Below are 16706 nucleotides of genomic sequence, written 5' to 3' on the forward strand. Positions count from 1 at the left end.
TACTTTAAAAATAAAAATAGTTAAAGAAATAAATTCCTCCCTTTGCTCAGCTCATCTCATTCCACAATTTGACAATCCAGTGCATGTCCTTCCCTACTTTTCCCTGTAGCTACACTGACATCCATCTACCTGTACATATTTACTTATAAATATCAAAACGTTATGTATTATTCACTAACTGGTTTTTAGTATGTTTGTAGGCATCTCGGCTTTGAAATCAGATAAACATTGGTTCAAGTTCCAACTCGGTCATTTATGAGCTGAGGGACTTTGTGCAAGTTACTTAACCTCACTGAGCCCCATCTCCTGGACTCCACGATGGGTTATAAATATCCTGCCTCACAAGGTTACTCTTCAGGGATTGAACTTAGATTATTCACATTGAGCACAGTGTCTGTCATAGAATAAGCACTTACTGAATGTTGTTTTTGTCACCATCATCACCATCACCATCATTCTCTACGGTGCAACTACTAGTCTTCTTTCTATGGATAAGGACATAAGTAAATAGCATTCTGAGGCTGCCATAGTGAATGACCACATTCTAGCTCTTGAGAAAGATTCCATATCCCTTACCCAAACTAAATCCCTTCTCAGGTCATAGTGTCCAGTTTGACATTGTACAGTCAAACCCAGCCTGGCTCCCCAAAATGTTATCATTCCTACTCTAGCATTTGCCCCATGACTTGTGTCATCTACCACAAAGTTTGTCAACAAGAAAAAATCCAAGGCTTCTACTTTTGTACTAAGCTGAACAAACATGGCAGTGTGTTGCTTAGAAAGTTCTTGTTCTTCTCTTTATCTAATTGATTCAAAAAGAGATTCAGAAAGTGGTATACACTAGCAATCAAACAAGAAATCGAAAATCGATGAGAAAAAGAATGGAGAAGTTGTGCTACTGTGCTTTTCACTGACTCTCCATTACTTTATAAATTTATTTATTTATTTATTTATTTATTTATTTATTTAATTGGCTGTGTTGGGTCTTCGTTGCTGCACATGGGCTTCCTCTAGTTGCGGCAAGCAGGGGCTACTCTTTCTTGTGGAGCACGGACTCTAGGTGCATGGGCTTCAGTAGTTGTGGCACATGGGCTCAACAGTTGTGGCTCACGGGCTTTAGAGTGCAGGCTCAATAGTTGTGGTGCACGGGCTTAGTTGTTCCGCAGCATGTGGTATCTTCCTGGGGCAGGGATCGAACCCATGTCCCCTGCATTGGCAGGCGGATTCTTAACCACTGTGCCACCTAGGAAGTCCTGAGTCTCCATTATTTTAATATTTACCGGTGTGTATGCATAATTTGAGGACTTTTTCTCTCTCCTTTTTAAATCAGTTTTCTTCAAGCCTCATACAACTTAATAGAAATAACTTAAATTCTCTCCCCCTTTAGATAAGTCAGGAATTCTCTTAGGAACTAATCTCTCAGGATGGATAAACCAGTGTAGCTGAAATTCAAACTGACCTAGATTCAAACTAACACAAAATTTCAAACTTTTGAGGTTGAAGAATTGGGATCAATAATTATTATGTTGTTACTCTTGGTGTTATTTTATAGTTTATAGTTTCAGCCAAAGACAAAAATACTCATGAGTACAAGAGAGTGAGCGCAAAGACTCTTTAAAGGCAGGCTGAAATTAAGGAATTGAGTGAATTTTACAGAAAAAAAAGAAGGGACATGAGATTTCTCAACCCAAAATAAATTTTGAAAAGCTTTACAAATAATCATCCTCAGGTTTCATTGGTACTTGTCCTGTGATGAAGGTGACCTTATTCAACATTGGAGTTTCATATGCACATTAAATTTGAGAAGTACTGTTAAAAAGAATGAGACAGAAGTCCAATTCATGTTGAGTTCAGGCTATTTATGTGCTGGATGACTTTGGCCACCTAAGTTAATTTTTAGAGTGTAAAATTAGCTTGATTTGTGCATAATGTAGTTTTGAAAAAAGTCATTGATGGAAGACCTTTTGAACGAACCAAAAGTCCTTGACTTACATCCAGTTAGAAACAACATTCTCCTCAGAGTCACAAGGAGGAAGTAGAAATTTCACTAATAGATTTATTATGTTCATTTGGAATCACAAGATCCTCTCAGGCTCTGAAAGTCTATTTATTCATACAGCCATTCCACAAATATTAATTAAACCCAAATTTGTGCCAGTGTTAAAATTTAGCAGATCAAAGCTCCTTAGTATCTAACATGAAAGAATGGAAATAGTTTGGTAAATCAAATTGCAAGGATAAGTAAATTGTTTGTGTGCTTTTATAGGCAAAAGCTGTGTCTAAGTCTGTATTTGCCTTACAGGTAAACAGTAGTTTTGTTATGTGATTCAAAACACAAACCCACTGTCCTTGTTTTAGGAATAGGAGAGGAAAATTATCTGAAAAAGCTCTGCTTGAAACTTTTTAATGAATTGCAAATGTTAAGCCCATACAATCTGAACTTTTTAAAAAAGAGACAATTGCTGATTTTTCAGTTAAAGCATACATTTCTTAACAAATAGATTTGCCACAAGATTTCTTCCCGGTATACCATGTTCATGGTAAACTGAAATCACCCACCCAAAATAATCATGTTTCATAATGGGAGGTGTCACCACTTATATTATTCTAATACAGGGCAGTCTTTATAAAAAGAAGCATGTCTCAGATCATGACTGAGAGGTCAGCCAAAAAGAAGCTGGAAAATTATATAGGGAAGCAGTGTACATTATTTAAGGCAACATTTTTTTTCAAGCCTGAGAGGGAAACAAACATGCCATAGGAACAGAAGATGATGACACAGCATATCTGAATAGAACCCTTACAGAATTTCCAAACTACTCATGGTCTTTTTTCTACAGAGTTAAACCTGAAACAATGAGCACATGATCCACTTCTAACCCTACCAACTTGCTTAACATCTGGAATGAGCATATTTCTATAGATGCTTGTGAAATAGGCTTAAATTGAATTGTTTCCGCTTATGAACAATACAGTTCCTGTTAAACTTCAGAACCTACAAGAGAGATTAACTTAGATTTCTTTGTACTATAGTTACTTGAAAGCTATTTTCTTTACATAACATAATTTATCCTCCTGTGGACTTTTGAGGAACTGCCAGTTAACTTATAGACATCTCCTTGAGAGCAGGGAACGTTTTTCCTGCTTCTCCTCTCTTCACTCCCACAGACACTGGGTTAGTGCCAAGGGACAGGCTAATGTCAAAAGTGCCTTCAGCAAGTGCATTCACTGCATGGGAGTACTTACTCCTTAGGTTATGATTAGCCATTCAGATGCCCTTCTGGAGCCAAGGCTAATGCATTTTTGCACATCTGTGTAAACTTAAAACAATACTTGGCTACAAGCCAGTGCTCAACAAACATTTGCTAAGTGGAGATAGAACATAACTATTTGTTTATTGGAGATAAACCCTAAATGTCTCTCAAGGAGACACTCATTAGCATATCTTTATGTTACTACAATTTAGCTACAAGATTAAAGCATCCAAATAGAAAAAGGCAGGACTACCTGATTTGTTTTGCAGTCACATGAAAGATCAAAACAGAAAGATCATCTAGCTCCATTTTGTCTTCAGACAGATGAGGATACTAAGGTCCAAAGAGGCTAAGAGACATTGGCAAGGTCATTCAGGCCAGCCCAACTTAGTACCCTGGATCCCAAGCCCTGTGCCCCACCTGCACGTAGACCTCTCCTCTGAATGCCAGACTGGTCCATCCAGCTGCCAAGAGCTCTGTGGGGTTGACCGATGTGCCGCTCAGACCCACCACCACCACCACTAATCTGCTTTTCCTGTAACTTTCTCATTTCCTAATAGTCACTTCACTTCTCAGGCCAAAAATCTAAGAGTCCTCCTTGATATCTCTACCTTCACACTCTATATTCAGCATATCAAGAGTTCTCTTATTTCTACCTATACAACTTGTCCCGAATTTGAACATTTCTTTCTCACCAACTTGGACCAAGCGTGGTCTGCTGCAGTGACCTACTCACTGGTCTCCCTCCCTGCTTTCTCTCTTGCCCTTGCAAATCATTCTTAGCAGGCTGAGTTATCAGTTCAGAACACAAATCTGATAGCATCATTTCCCCACTTAACTCCCATTTCTTTATCTCTCAGCCCCTCACCATCTTTCCATCTCACATAGAGTAAAATCCAAAATTCATACCATGGATTACAAGACTTTATGTGACTGAGATTTTTAAAGTGAGTGGACAGTGTCTTTTAGGTGCACAACCTCCTTTTACTCCACTTCAAAAGTCAGAGTAGGGACCCGGTGGATCACTGACAGGATGCAACACATCATTTCTTCCTTCCTTTCTTTCTTCCTTCCTTTGATGCATTGTCTTCATTGCGGCACTCGGGCTTTCTCTAGTTGCAGGGAGCGGGGGCTACTCTTCATTGTGGTGCGAGGGCCTCTCACTGCGGTGGCTTCTCTTGTTGCAAAGCATGGACCCTAGGTGCAAGGGCTTCAGTAGTTGCAGCACTGGGGCTCATTAGTTGTGGCATGCAGGCTCTAGAGCACAGGCTCAGTAGTTGTGGCACATGTGCTTAGTTGCTCCACAGCCTGTGGGATCTTCCCAGACCAGGGATCGAACCCATGTTCCCTGCATTGGCAGGCGGATTCTTAACCACTGCGCCACCAGGGAAGTTCCACAACACATCATTTCTTATATTCTCACATGAATACTATTGAATCTTGGCCTAAATATCAAGAAAAAAGGCTTTCCAGAGAAAGAATTGAGAGATGAGGAATGACTGAATACAATGAGACTGTCATTCTATCAAGTGCATGTTATTATTTATGGGTCCACACTATTACCTTGATCAATAAACTTATGCCAGTAGATGCTCTCAATATGTACTGTTTGCTCCCTGGGTATAAATACTGTGTCTATGCATCTTTAAACTCCCAGAGCCCGGCACAGTTTCTGAATCAAATATGAACTCAGTACATGCTTATGGCATGGAAGAAGAAAGAACTTATGTCGTGACTGATCACACCACGTCCCCAACAGGGCAGAGTTAGTCGTAGCTTCTTCTAGTTACTCTCAGCCCACACTGAGCCATTCAGAAGAGACACAGAGGGAGAGGGCCATCATCAGAAAGGAGGACACTTTGTTTCCACTGCCAGGCATGGGCCAGCACTGTCACTAAGTGGCTCCCTTGAAAACCAGGAGGTCCAGCCACATTTAGTCTTTGGCACCTCTTACCCTGAATCTTTCCACATGTGAGCACCACTGTTATAATTACCAGACTTCTGTAGACTGTTGCACTTACCAAGTGCCTGCCAACTGAATTTATTTGCTCTTTGGAGCAGCAATTCTGAAAGTTCTAAGTATTGCCAACTCCACTTCAGATTACTGAATCACACGCAAAAAGGTCAAATAACCCAAGTGGGATCGCATGCTGGAGCACAGATCTCCAACCTCTCAGACCTAGGGATACCCTATTATTTGTTTTCTTGGTTCTTTTTTCCTCTCCTTACCTCCTCCACACATACAACTGCTTCCCAAGGTGGCTCACATCATAGTGCTTTTTAAGATAAATTTAATTTCAAGATGCCTGCTGAGATAGCTGCTAATACCCTGAGGCTGAAAGTCACTGCAGTTTTTTAAGAGCAGTCATTAGACCTTACAACACCTGTCTGCCCTAATCTCTTCATCAGTACTTCTTTTTAACAAGCTACCATCACAGACAATCCTTTCTCAATGAATGGAAAAGTTATTTCCAGAACTGTACTCAAGCACTCCATTTTCCTGTCAGAAAAGTAATTGTGGCTAGCCAATAAACCAGTTTGAAAAATCAAATTTAAATGAGCTAAATTTAAATTTATAAGAGACTCATTTAACATGCAATTAATTTTATGCCTATAATAAAAAGAGAAAAACCTCCAGTCTTCCTGTGGAATTAAATAGGCTGGTAAGGAAATGCTGTGCCTCATAGAAATGAGATAAAATAATTCTTGAACACTGTCATCCTTTTGGTTGCATAATATTATACATAATACATTCTATTTCAGGGAAGTATTAATTTTACTGAAATTAAATATTTTTTTCTGGGTAATCATAGGAATGTGACCCAATGTTTAGGGCTGAGAAATAGATGATTGGTTCCAGGTTTTTTTTTTAATCTCTCCCTCCTTTATATTACCCCTTAAATCTTTAGAGCTTCTAGTGTTTTTGTTTCTTCTCAAAAGAGTGGAGAATAATAGAAATGGTAGGGCTCAGCTATATTTAAGGTTCTTTGAACTTTGTTTCAATTAGTAAAATGTTGAGTGAAGCCTTCATTTGTCAACCCTTTTATTCCTATTAGAATCCATGTGTACATTAATATGGGGTTGTCAGTCATTTATTTATGATTTACACCATTTTAATGTTTTTGATGTGCAATAAATATATCTCCATCCCAGTATAAGCCCATTAAGTAATTCAAAAATGATATCAATTTGCACTTTTCAAGAAGAAAGAAGTTAAACTCTTAGGCTGCTTTTTATTCTAAACTTTGCTTCTAGATACAGCCACACAGGAGCTACTGTGAAAGGTCATTACCAAGTGTGGATTTCCAGTAGAGCACTAATACCATTGAGAAAGTTCTAAGGCTTTTTTTTTGTGGGGGACGTCAGCCCCTGATGTACTTTTAAAAGATTCTGGAGCCAATGAACACATTATTGTATTCAATGTCTTTTTTAAATTAATCCAGTGCTTTTTTTTTTTAAAGTAAATTCTTGAAGGAAACCAAGCTTCAACTATTTCTACTAGTGCTCATATTCAAACTTTTTGAGGTTGTCCTGCTTCTGTTCCCAGGACTGAAGGGCTCCCTCCAGAGGCTGCAGCTCGAGTACGTGGATGTAGTTTTTGCAAATCGACCAGACAGTAACACCCCTATGGAAGGTGAGTGAAGAAATTTAATAAAAGACTCTAGCATTATTGATTCTAGCTTGGCGACTCATCCCACTCACAGTAGGAAATGAAATATATTCAGACTGATTTGATTGAATGTGAAAAATAAAAACCTTTCCAGTCGATGTCTTTCAGCCTCAATATTTACCTGCAAAGCCAATGCTCCACATCCTACATCTTCATTAATTTTTAAGCAGTTCCATTACAGTGCTTACTTTCTCCACGTTCATTTCACTTCTGTGATTTCATCAACTAAAACAGTAAAAGTAATTGGAAGGGGAGTTTAAAATGCAGTCATCATTATTTTCGAGTGAGTTCTCTGAGGGTCTTCTTATTTCAAAATGACTCTAGGTCTGATTAGTTTCCAATCTGTGGTGATAAGTGCTAAATGCTACCATGAGCAGAGGCTTTACAGGAGCGACTACTTAAAAATGAGACTCTTCATTGCAATCTGGTTTTGACTCTCAAGGAGCTACAACATTTTATCCCCTTTCCTGTTACAACTATTTGAAGACAATTTAAGCATCTCCTGTGGAAACTTTCAGAACGTCCCTAAAACCAGATTTTCTTCAATTTGCATTTATTTATGGAACCTACCTAGGATGATTGAGAAAGAAGATAGTTTGGGAGGAAAAATTTAAAAGAAGGTTCTAGTTCATTGAGATTTACAGTCATGGATTATCATATATCTGAGGTGAATGAGAATGAAGATATTTGGGGAAAAGAGGAAAAAAATAATGCCTGGTTATTTGAGGTTTACTATATGACATGTATTCACACATTTTTAAAGAATTTTAGAATATACTCAACATAAAATTACACTAAGGTAAATTTAGTTTTGATGATTCAAAAGGTAGTTCAGGATCTTGTAATAAATCAGGTTCTGTAAAGGTTTGTTCTTGCTAGAGGGTATAAGTTATGGAAGTTATAAGTAATTGAAATATATATGAATGTTTCTGCAGGTTGCATTTCTGAAAAAAAAAGTTATGGAAACTATTTTCCTTGCGGTTTATGTCTTTCTCAACCACAGAGAAATGGTTAAAATGTATATATTTATATATCTATTTTCTCCTAGACTTTTCTGCTTTTTTGATTTGAGTAAATTAGGAGTTTATTATAAAGCAATATCAGTGTTGGAAATTCATAATAATAAATTATCCATTGAAATGACATAAAATACATATTTTTATCAAAGCAAAGAATAGATTTTGATAAAGCAAATCATAAACATTTTATTAGTGTAAGAAGTGCTTATTGCAAGGATAATATGATATCACACTATTCTCAATGCCACATTAAAACAGAGCACTGAAGCTATCACGTGAGCACAATTGTCAAGTAAAGTGCCATATAGTGGCGGCGGTAAAAGACTGAAATTGCTTCCCATTTTAAGTGCCTAGTGACTATTTTCCTCTTTGGAAAAATGTCCTTTGCAATTATGCTATGTATAGGATAGAAGAACATCTGGGATTTTTCATCACGTTTTTTTTTTTTTGGCTCATTTTGCCCATTCTACCACTATCTTTAATCCGAGGGGTATAATGTGGAAGTCTCTGAAACAGAAAACATTATAATTTGCATTATATACCAACAGAAGGAGGAAATTCTCGATTAGGAGCCAAACTATGTGATACTGATAAGATAATGGTATCTCTTATATAAACACTGATTGTGTGTTGACACTTATTAGAAGGGAGCTTCAAAACATTAAAAAAAAAAAACCAAAAAACAGATTGCTGCCTGATAGAATGTATAACTGCAGCATTATCCACTGGAATCAGAGAATATTTACATTTTCTCTGAGTTTCTTACAGAAAACACAAAGCAAAATATGAAGTTGTTTTATCGTGAGTCATTGTCCAAGTTCAGAAGCCTAAGAAGGGTGTCAAATAGAGATTTGCACTTGTCAATAAGGTCAAGGAATGTGGCATTTCGTAGCTTCATGGCAACCAAGCACCTTATGCTGGGATGTAGCCTGCTCTCCCACACCCCCACCAAAGGGAGATCTACTCCTGGCTGGTGCATCAGACTCTGAGGCTTATTCCTCTGGGGGGACTTAGCAGGGACACAATACAAGCAAGTCCCCATGTAGGACTTGTTCCAGATTGAAATAGCTTCCCTGTGATGTCTCCCTAGCTTTGCAGAAAATGTGTATCCTCAGACATTTGTTCCAAGATGAGCCAGATGAAAGGACAAGTTTGGTTTAGTTTCTAGAAACTCATTCTCTACATTTAGTCTTTCCTACTTTACTGTAACAGAGGAAAGGACTGATCTGGGCAACAGAGAAAAGGAGAAGTAGGAAATAAGAAGAAAATAAGAAATAGACAGGGATTGCCAGGTTGCCTCGGGTGCATTTTCTCTTCTAAAGATGAAAAAAAAAAAGGGGGTGTCTAAGCTATGTCTGGATTCCATGTTGTTATTAAGTTTCATTTTTGCAATGATTTTGTAAATCATATGTATGTGTATATGAGTGAAAGTTGTACATGTACAATGGGGTCCACCTTAGGAAGGCTATTAGGGTTTCTAAAACAGTAGAAAAGTAAATGTTATGTATAATCAAAATTGCCCTTGAAAACCCTACAGTAATTATTTGTTAGTCAGCGTTACTCTATAGCCTTTAATTATTCAATTTCTTCTTCAAATATAGTGACAAAACCATCACTAGATACTTTCCCAGACACTTTTTTTTTTTTTTTGGTAACAGCCTTAATATCATTCACATACTTTTCTTATTTTAGCAACTCACATTGTTAATTTTAGGCTCAATTGCGTCCGTTTCTGTCTAATATAAGTGATGGGAACAGTAGTTGCCAAGTGCATATTGCTGAATTTTCATATGTTAAATCTACGTATGTTGGCACTGTTCTGTGTATATCTGCCTCACAGTAAACCCTTAGCATGTGTAGATCATCTTGATTGGCTTCAGCCATTCCCCATCAATTCCATGGACCCACAACACACCCTAACTTATAATTTTGCCAAGGCACCTCTACTAAACCCCAGGGAACTAATGAGAGAAGCCAGCCCAGCTTTCTAAGACTCATTTTAAACAACTCTGATTTAAATTTATTAAAATGCCAACCCCATTCACTTGATTTGCACCATGAAAGGATGTTAGTTGGGAATATTTCGAGAATAAACCAACATGAGTTTCATCCAGTTTCTACATATCTGAGGGCAACTAATGGAGCCAGAAAAAGATCAGCAGTTGCATCTTCATAATATAGTGGCATCACGTATCAAATTTGTTGTTGCCTTCCCTTCTTCCTTAGAAAGCCAATAGACAAAAAGTGAGTCCTCTTGAAAGAATGGCCATAAATTCCAAAAGTGCAACCAGTGGAGAAAGGAGACTGCCCTTGTAATCTGCAACCTTGTGGAAAGCAATTAGACATTTTACAGCTATGGGAAGATGTTCCTGACAACAGAGGGCAACTTGCATACTTTCTCCTTTGTCCTTGTTTATTTTTACTGGTTCACCTAGTAGTAAGTCATTTTTCTTTCACAGCATTTGCCACACCATTTGTCTCTGCTATAATATCTGGTGTCAAGGGCATGTTTTCCAGTCCCAGAAAAAAATCAGCCCCATGTCCCATTTCTTCTTTCTTATATTGCTGTGTTCTTCCCAGTAGAGTCACTGACAGTTCCTCAGGCTTCTTGATAGTCATATTCTTAAGTCTTTCACTTCTATAAATCCCCAAAGTAAATTTCAGAATCTTCTCGTAAGTTCATTAGGCAAGAGAAAGTTCATTCCAACATGAATCGTGTTGGACATGGATCGACACAGAGCGTTTTTATGTCTGAGGACCTGCACTCGGAGTTTTTTGGTGTGGTTTTCTGTCATTCGCAAGTGGCAGGCCAACTTCTCCATCCATACTCTTCTCATTGCTTCAGGGAGGAAGTGATTGAGCATGATTGTGGCCACAAAAGGAGGCTATAAACCATGTACCACTTGTGAATAATAGAAAAAAGAGGGGACCCATTTTAGTTTATATAGCTTTTTAAGAAAGGAAAGAAGAAAGGCCACTAAATTCATTGATCTGAGAATATGATGGTTTTTTAATTAAATTACATTTTAATTAAATTTTAATTTTAAAAAACACTTGGAATCGAACCCTCTAACTTTTATTTATTTAGAATTTTTTGCCAAAACTAGTTAATCTCACAAACTCCCTGAATCATTAGACATTATTCCCAACCTAATTACAGTTCAAATTATTTTTTTTTCCTGCTAGTAGGTCTATGCATACATAAAACAACCCAGGTGTTTTATTTCAAATGAGAGATAAGATCAAAGTTCGCTTCACTTAATTCCCATAACATCGTCATGTCAAATAACCTATTCCATAAGAATTTACTTCTTTCTAAACCATCTTTTTACTGTCCCCATATGCCAGCAGGAATCTGTGGATATTCAGGAATCTAGGACATCCAATGACAGCTCAGGAAATACCAGAGAGTGGCAAACATTGCAACATCCCAAATTTTCTACAGTTTTTCAGTTCCAGAACACTGGATCTGGATAGTTATCATTGAAAGTAAAGTTTTCAAAACAAAAATTTAATGACCCCCAAACTACAAATATTATCTAAGCACCATGGATCATTCCTTCTACTTTTGTATTTTATTGTCTTCCCTGAAAGACACCCTCAGTCTGTTCCCCCAAAAACATAATAGCAGGAAGAAATCTTCTGCAAATAGGCTACAGCAGTGCTGTTCCATAGAAATATTATGAAAGCCATATATTCAATTTTCTATTACTATGTCTGAGGACCTGCACTAGGAGTTTTTTGGTGTGGTTTTCTGTCTTTCAATTTTGTATTACTGTTTTCTCTTTTCTGTTTACTTACACTGAAAAAGTAGAAAGAAACAGGTGAGATTAATTGTAAAAATATATTTTAATTTAAGCCAGTATATAAAAAATTATCATTTTAACATGTAATCAATATAAAAATTATTGTGGAGATATTTATTTTGTATTAGTTTTTTTCATACTAAGTCTTTAAAATCTGTTATGTATTTCACACTTATAGCACATCTTAATTTGGGCCAGTCACATCTCAAGTACTCAATACCCACATGTGGCTAGTGGCTACTATTTGACCACACAAGTCTGTAAACTCTAGTTCAAGTCTAGCAGAACACCAGACACATAGTCAGTAAATATTTATTACGTGGATAGATGGATGGATGAATGAATAGACAGATGGATGATTAGATGGATGAGTAAACAAGTTGTTTGAGTGATTGAATGAATGAAGGGCTAAAGTTAAATAGATTCAACTTTATTTTTCTCTACTTGAAAACCTATTTTTGTTTCCTAACATCTATGAAGATTCTGGTACCTGATCTGGTTCAGCATATTTCAGGGTGATATTAAGAAGGATAAGTTGCTGGCAAAGGGCCCCAGGACACTCTTACATCCCATTTCTCCTCATCTGCCTTAACAGCAGCATCCAGATGCCAGATCTCTCTCCAGAAAACTGATTGATACCTAAATGTGCAGAAATGAATGGAGGGATGATTCTTTGGCAGTTCAGTTGCCTCTGAGGATTACTATATCAAATATTAAAATTACCTAACACATTTCATTTATGACCCTGGCCAGACTGCTCTGAGGGCCTCTGGTGTTTGTCAGATCAATTTAACCTCCTGGCTTGAAAGGCTGGGACAGCTGAGTTTTCAAGAAATTAATTTGGAGAAAATGATTTTCATATCCAAGAGGATGAGCCAAACCCTACCAAGCCCATGGCAAAAAGAAAAAAAGAAGTGTCCCAGTTTTACTAAATCAGTTTTATTTCCATTTTAAATGCAGATTCACCAAATGTTTTACTGCTACTTTAGACGTATTCAGCTGATGTTTTATCCTTTACAGAATACCAAGTCATGTCGTTAAAAAAGAAATTAATTTCATTAATTCTAAGAAATAACATCGAGGGATGGTTGAGTTCACTTTGTGTTCTTTCAATCTCTGGTGTGGCTTTTTACAAAAATCTCATGTTTCTATCATTGTGGGCCTTCTTCTCATTAGGACAATATTTCTGTAAAATGGACTGGGGGGGGCATCAGATGGACACAGCTTTAAATCCTGGCTTTGCTACCTATTAGACTGCATACGTAGGGCAAGTTGCTATCCTCACTGAGGCTCAGTCTCCTCACCTGAAAATGGAGGTAACACATAAAGTGACTTTTGAAGGCGTTAACAACACAGGTATAGCACCTCATTCGTAGTAGGGGGAAGAACCATAAGCCCCATTTCTAGAAGGCCCTGTACAACATGCATGTGAAACTCCCCTTTCTCTGGATCTCTCTCAAAGGTAAACATAGGAAATGACTAAAACCCTAAAATTATAATGTGATGAAAATCAAATGAAGGTGGCCAAGCTGCAGGCTCAACCAGGGTCTGTGGGGAGGCCATGTATTAATAAAATCAAAATACATAGTTGGCAATGGGATTTTCTTCTAGCTCATTTTTTTCTCCTTGAAATTTTGTTCTGAAATCCTCCATCCCCTTTAAAATTATCTAATTATAGATTTTCCAGGGTTAATCTATTCAGTCAAAAGGCAATATTGAGCCTGTGATTTTATTTTCAAAATTGTATCTAGAAAAAACTCAGTAATAGGATTTACTCATTCATTCAATTGATATTTTTTGAATATCTGCACCAGCAGACAGAAATGCTTGGGTCAATAGCACATTTGCTCTATTGGAAAGACTCCGGGACAAATCCACCTGGCCATTAACTGTAGCTCACCAGTTAGTCTGATGTGCAGCTATAGACTCTGCATTTCTTGCACAGCAGGTTTTTGAGGCCAGAATGGGGTCACCAATGGATGACTAATTTAGAACTACATTTGAAAATAAAAATTATAGAAAAAAGACTATTTGTGTCCTCATATGATTCATGTATATTTAGTGTATCTTGAATGCTTTGTGTTTCATGTCTTAGGCATATGGATGCATTGTGAATATCATCTTTCCCTCAATGATCAGTACACACATTTTCTACTTTGTTTATGGCTGCGATGGCTCAAAGCTTACTAATCCACTTAGTCTTACTGTACACATGCGAATTCTTTCTGTCTCACAGGCTACTTATTTCTCTACCCAGTTTCATTCATCCTCCTTATTCATTTCTCTTACTTTCTTGAGCAGAACTGAATAATCATAAGTAACACAGCAAAGGCACATTGCAGAGTTCACCACTCTTAGTTGTTGGCATGTTGCCTCATATTTGCAGAGTCAACTTCTAGGGCCATTAGAAACTTTCCAGGATTTGAAGCATGGATCACACTGATATTCATCTATCAGGAACAGAGCACTGGCTAACAATTTTCATTTTCCAGCTAGGTTCCATAGAGAGAATATGAATTTTAGAACATACTGAGAAGTTAAAATTGCCAAGCCTCCAGAAAATATATGACGAGCTGGCTCTAAAGGAAACTATATTCCCAATAATAATTTGTAATCATTTACAAGTGTATTTTATGCTTTCTTTGGAAAGTAAAGATTCCCAACCACATTTCATAAAGTCCTGTTGGAAGGGAGGATCCTGGTAATATTTTATACAATTTGCCTGCTTCCTCTATTCTCTTTCCCTTTTTTCCCTTTCTTCACATCTTCAGTCAACAGTGGAGGCAGAAGGGATACGACTGCTATCATTAGTAACACACAAAAGGAGAAACAACGTGGGCCACTTGTCTGGAGGCCCATCGTACGTCCTCACCACAAATTTGTGGTCCTCACCAAGCTCAGAAAGAGTGGTTTTTTTGTTTTTTTCCCTTAAGTTGTTTTTAGTTAAGAAAAAAAGAGAAAGAGGGAGAGAACGGAGACGGCTTCTGCTCACCCCAGCTGTCAGGTGGAAACAGAACTGCTTAGTATTCTGGGGCTGTGGGTTTGTGACTCATGTGAGCTTCCTTCTGTGTGAATTGTCATCTCCTTGAAAGTAGCTGAAATTGTGACAAGATTCACCTCCATATTCTGAGGGGATGTCGGCTCAGTCTCAGGGGAATTCATCTCTATAAGTTCCTCATTGTGCTGCAGCTGATCTGCAGTGACACGGGTGTAGGACTCGGAGACTAACATTATCCAGCTCTCAAGCCCAGGCAGGTGGAGCTGTGGGTTTTAGCTGCCTGTGAAAGCAGTGTCTTTCTCAGGGTTTACTAGCCTGCAGATTCAGTGGGCTGAGCAGAACCACCTGCGTCATTGCTAATCTGGAATTCTCAGACAGTGGAGGTAAACAAATACCCTTAAGTCTCTCTCTTACTTTCTGTAAAAAATGAAGTAATGAGAGACTCAATGGCTTTTTCAAGCCCTCCTAGATGTTGGATATGTGTAGTGAAAAAATATGGGATCTAGAGTCAGAGGACGGGGGTGCTAGTCTTAGGTGTGTGAACTTGCTTGAGCTGCTCAGAGTTTCTGCTGCTGTTTTTCATTTGGAAAATGGCAAGAATAAAAACAGAACCCTATCTAGCTATTCCAAGATGGTTGTGATGATAACATGAGATAAGTGGAAATGTCTGATAAATTGTAATGCCCTGTACAAATATTTTGAGATTGTTGTTGTTACGTGTGTGTGTGTATGTGTGTGTATATATATATATATAAAGATGTCATAACTGAAGTTTCAACCAGGCATGGAGACACAATTGGAACAGAAGTTCAAAGAGAGATGTCAAATCTCCATTTGTATACTTTCAAAGGAAAAGGGCAAGAGGTGGCTCCATATCTCCTTCTTCCCCTGACATTTTATTTTGAGAAATTAAAAACCTACAGAAAAGTTGAAAAAATAAACAGCCAACACTCTTCACCTAGATTTACCAAATTGTGCTGTATTTTGCCTCTGTTTTGCTCTCTTGCTCTCTCACATGGTGACATTTCACCCATAAATACTTTCTTTTCTCTCCTGAGATGCAGAATTCTTCCACACAAGCATCCTGCACTCATCACACTCAAGAACTTTAACACTGATACACTATTGTTATCTACACAAGCCACACTCAAATTTTCTAAAATGTCCTTTTTAGGATTTTGTTGTTGTTGTTGTTGTTTGAGAGGCAGGGGAGTCTGTGATTTAATTAAGAATACCACATTGCATTTAGTTGTCATGGCTTTTTAATCTCTTTTAATCTAAAATGTTTCCTCCACCTTTTTTTCGTTTTAATGACAATGACATTTAATTAAAAAAAATCTAAGCCAGTTGTTTTGGAGAATGTCTCTCAGTCTGGATTTGTCTGGTTTTTTTCCTCATGATTAGATTAAGATCAAGCATCTTTGGCAAGAAGACTACAGAGGGTCCTTCTCAGTGTGTCTCTCAGGGGGCCCCGAAGGGTCGCACTCCATTATTCATCATGTTAACGTTGATTACTCAGTTAAGATGATGTTTTTCAGTTTTTTCCACCATGACAGTACCTTTAAGACTTGGTAATGAATAAATAAGCTGGGGTGTGATTCTCTGAGACCACGTGAATAGCCTGGTTCCTCACAGCCTGGATTTGGCATCCACTGTGGATCCCTGCCTGCAGCAGTTATTACAGTAGGGAGTTATTACAATTACCCTCTCCCGTTTATGAACGGGCACTCTGCTGTAAGGAGGAATTTTTCCCTCACTCTCAGTTCTATGCCTCTGGAGTCCCCTCAACTTGCTTCAAGAAAATAAAGGTTGAAAGAGGCAAGGAGAGAGGATCTAGTGAGGAGGGCATATCTGGAGAAAACTATGGTGTGACACCCTGGCTGGGGTGGAGAGCATGACCCCCACAGTTGGGAATAGAGAGGCTTGGGAGCTGACTCACGTCTGGCAAAACTAGAGATG

The 16706-nt window shown here is 37.9% G+C and overlaps 1 protein-coding gene across 1 annotated transcript in view; it reads left to right on the forward strand.

The window, feature by feature from the left end:
• KCNAB1 (potassium voltage-gated channel subfamily A regulatory beta subunit 1) overlaps positions 1-16706 on the forward strand; it is a 254952-nt gene that overhangs the window by 195412 nt on the left and 42834 nt on the right. The window contains exon 8 of the mRNA XM_057739751.1: positions 6802-6888. Coding sequence (XP_057595734.1) covers positions 6802-6888 — 87 coding nt within the window. The remainder of the gene's footprint in view (positions 1-6801; positions 6889-16706) is intronic.

The sequence above is a fragment of the Hippopotamus amphibius genome, chromosome 6 (assembly GCF_030028045.1).
Source record: "Hippopotamus amphibius kiboko isolate mHipAmp2 chromosome 6, mHipAmp2.hap2, whole genome shotgun sequence".
Classification (NCBI taxonomy): Eukaryota; Metazoa; Chordata; class Mammalia; order Artiodactyla; family Hippopotamidae; genus Hippopotamus; species Hippopotamus amphibius.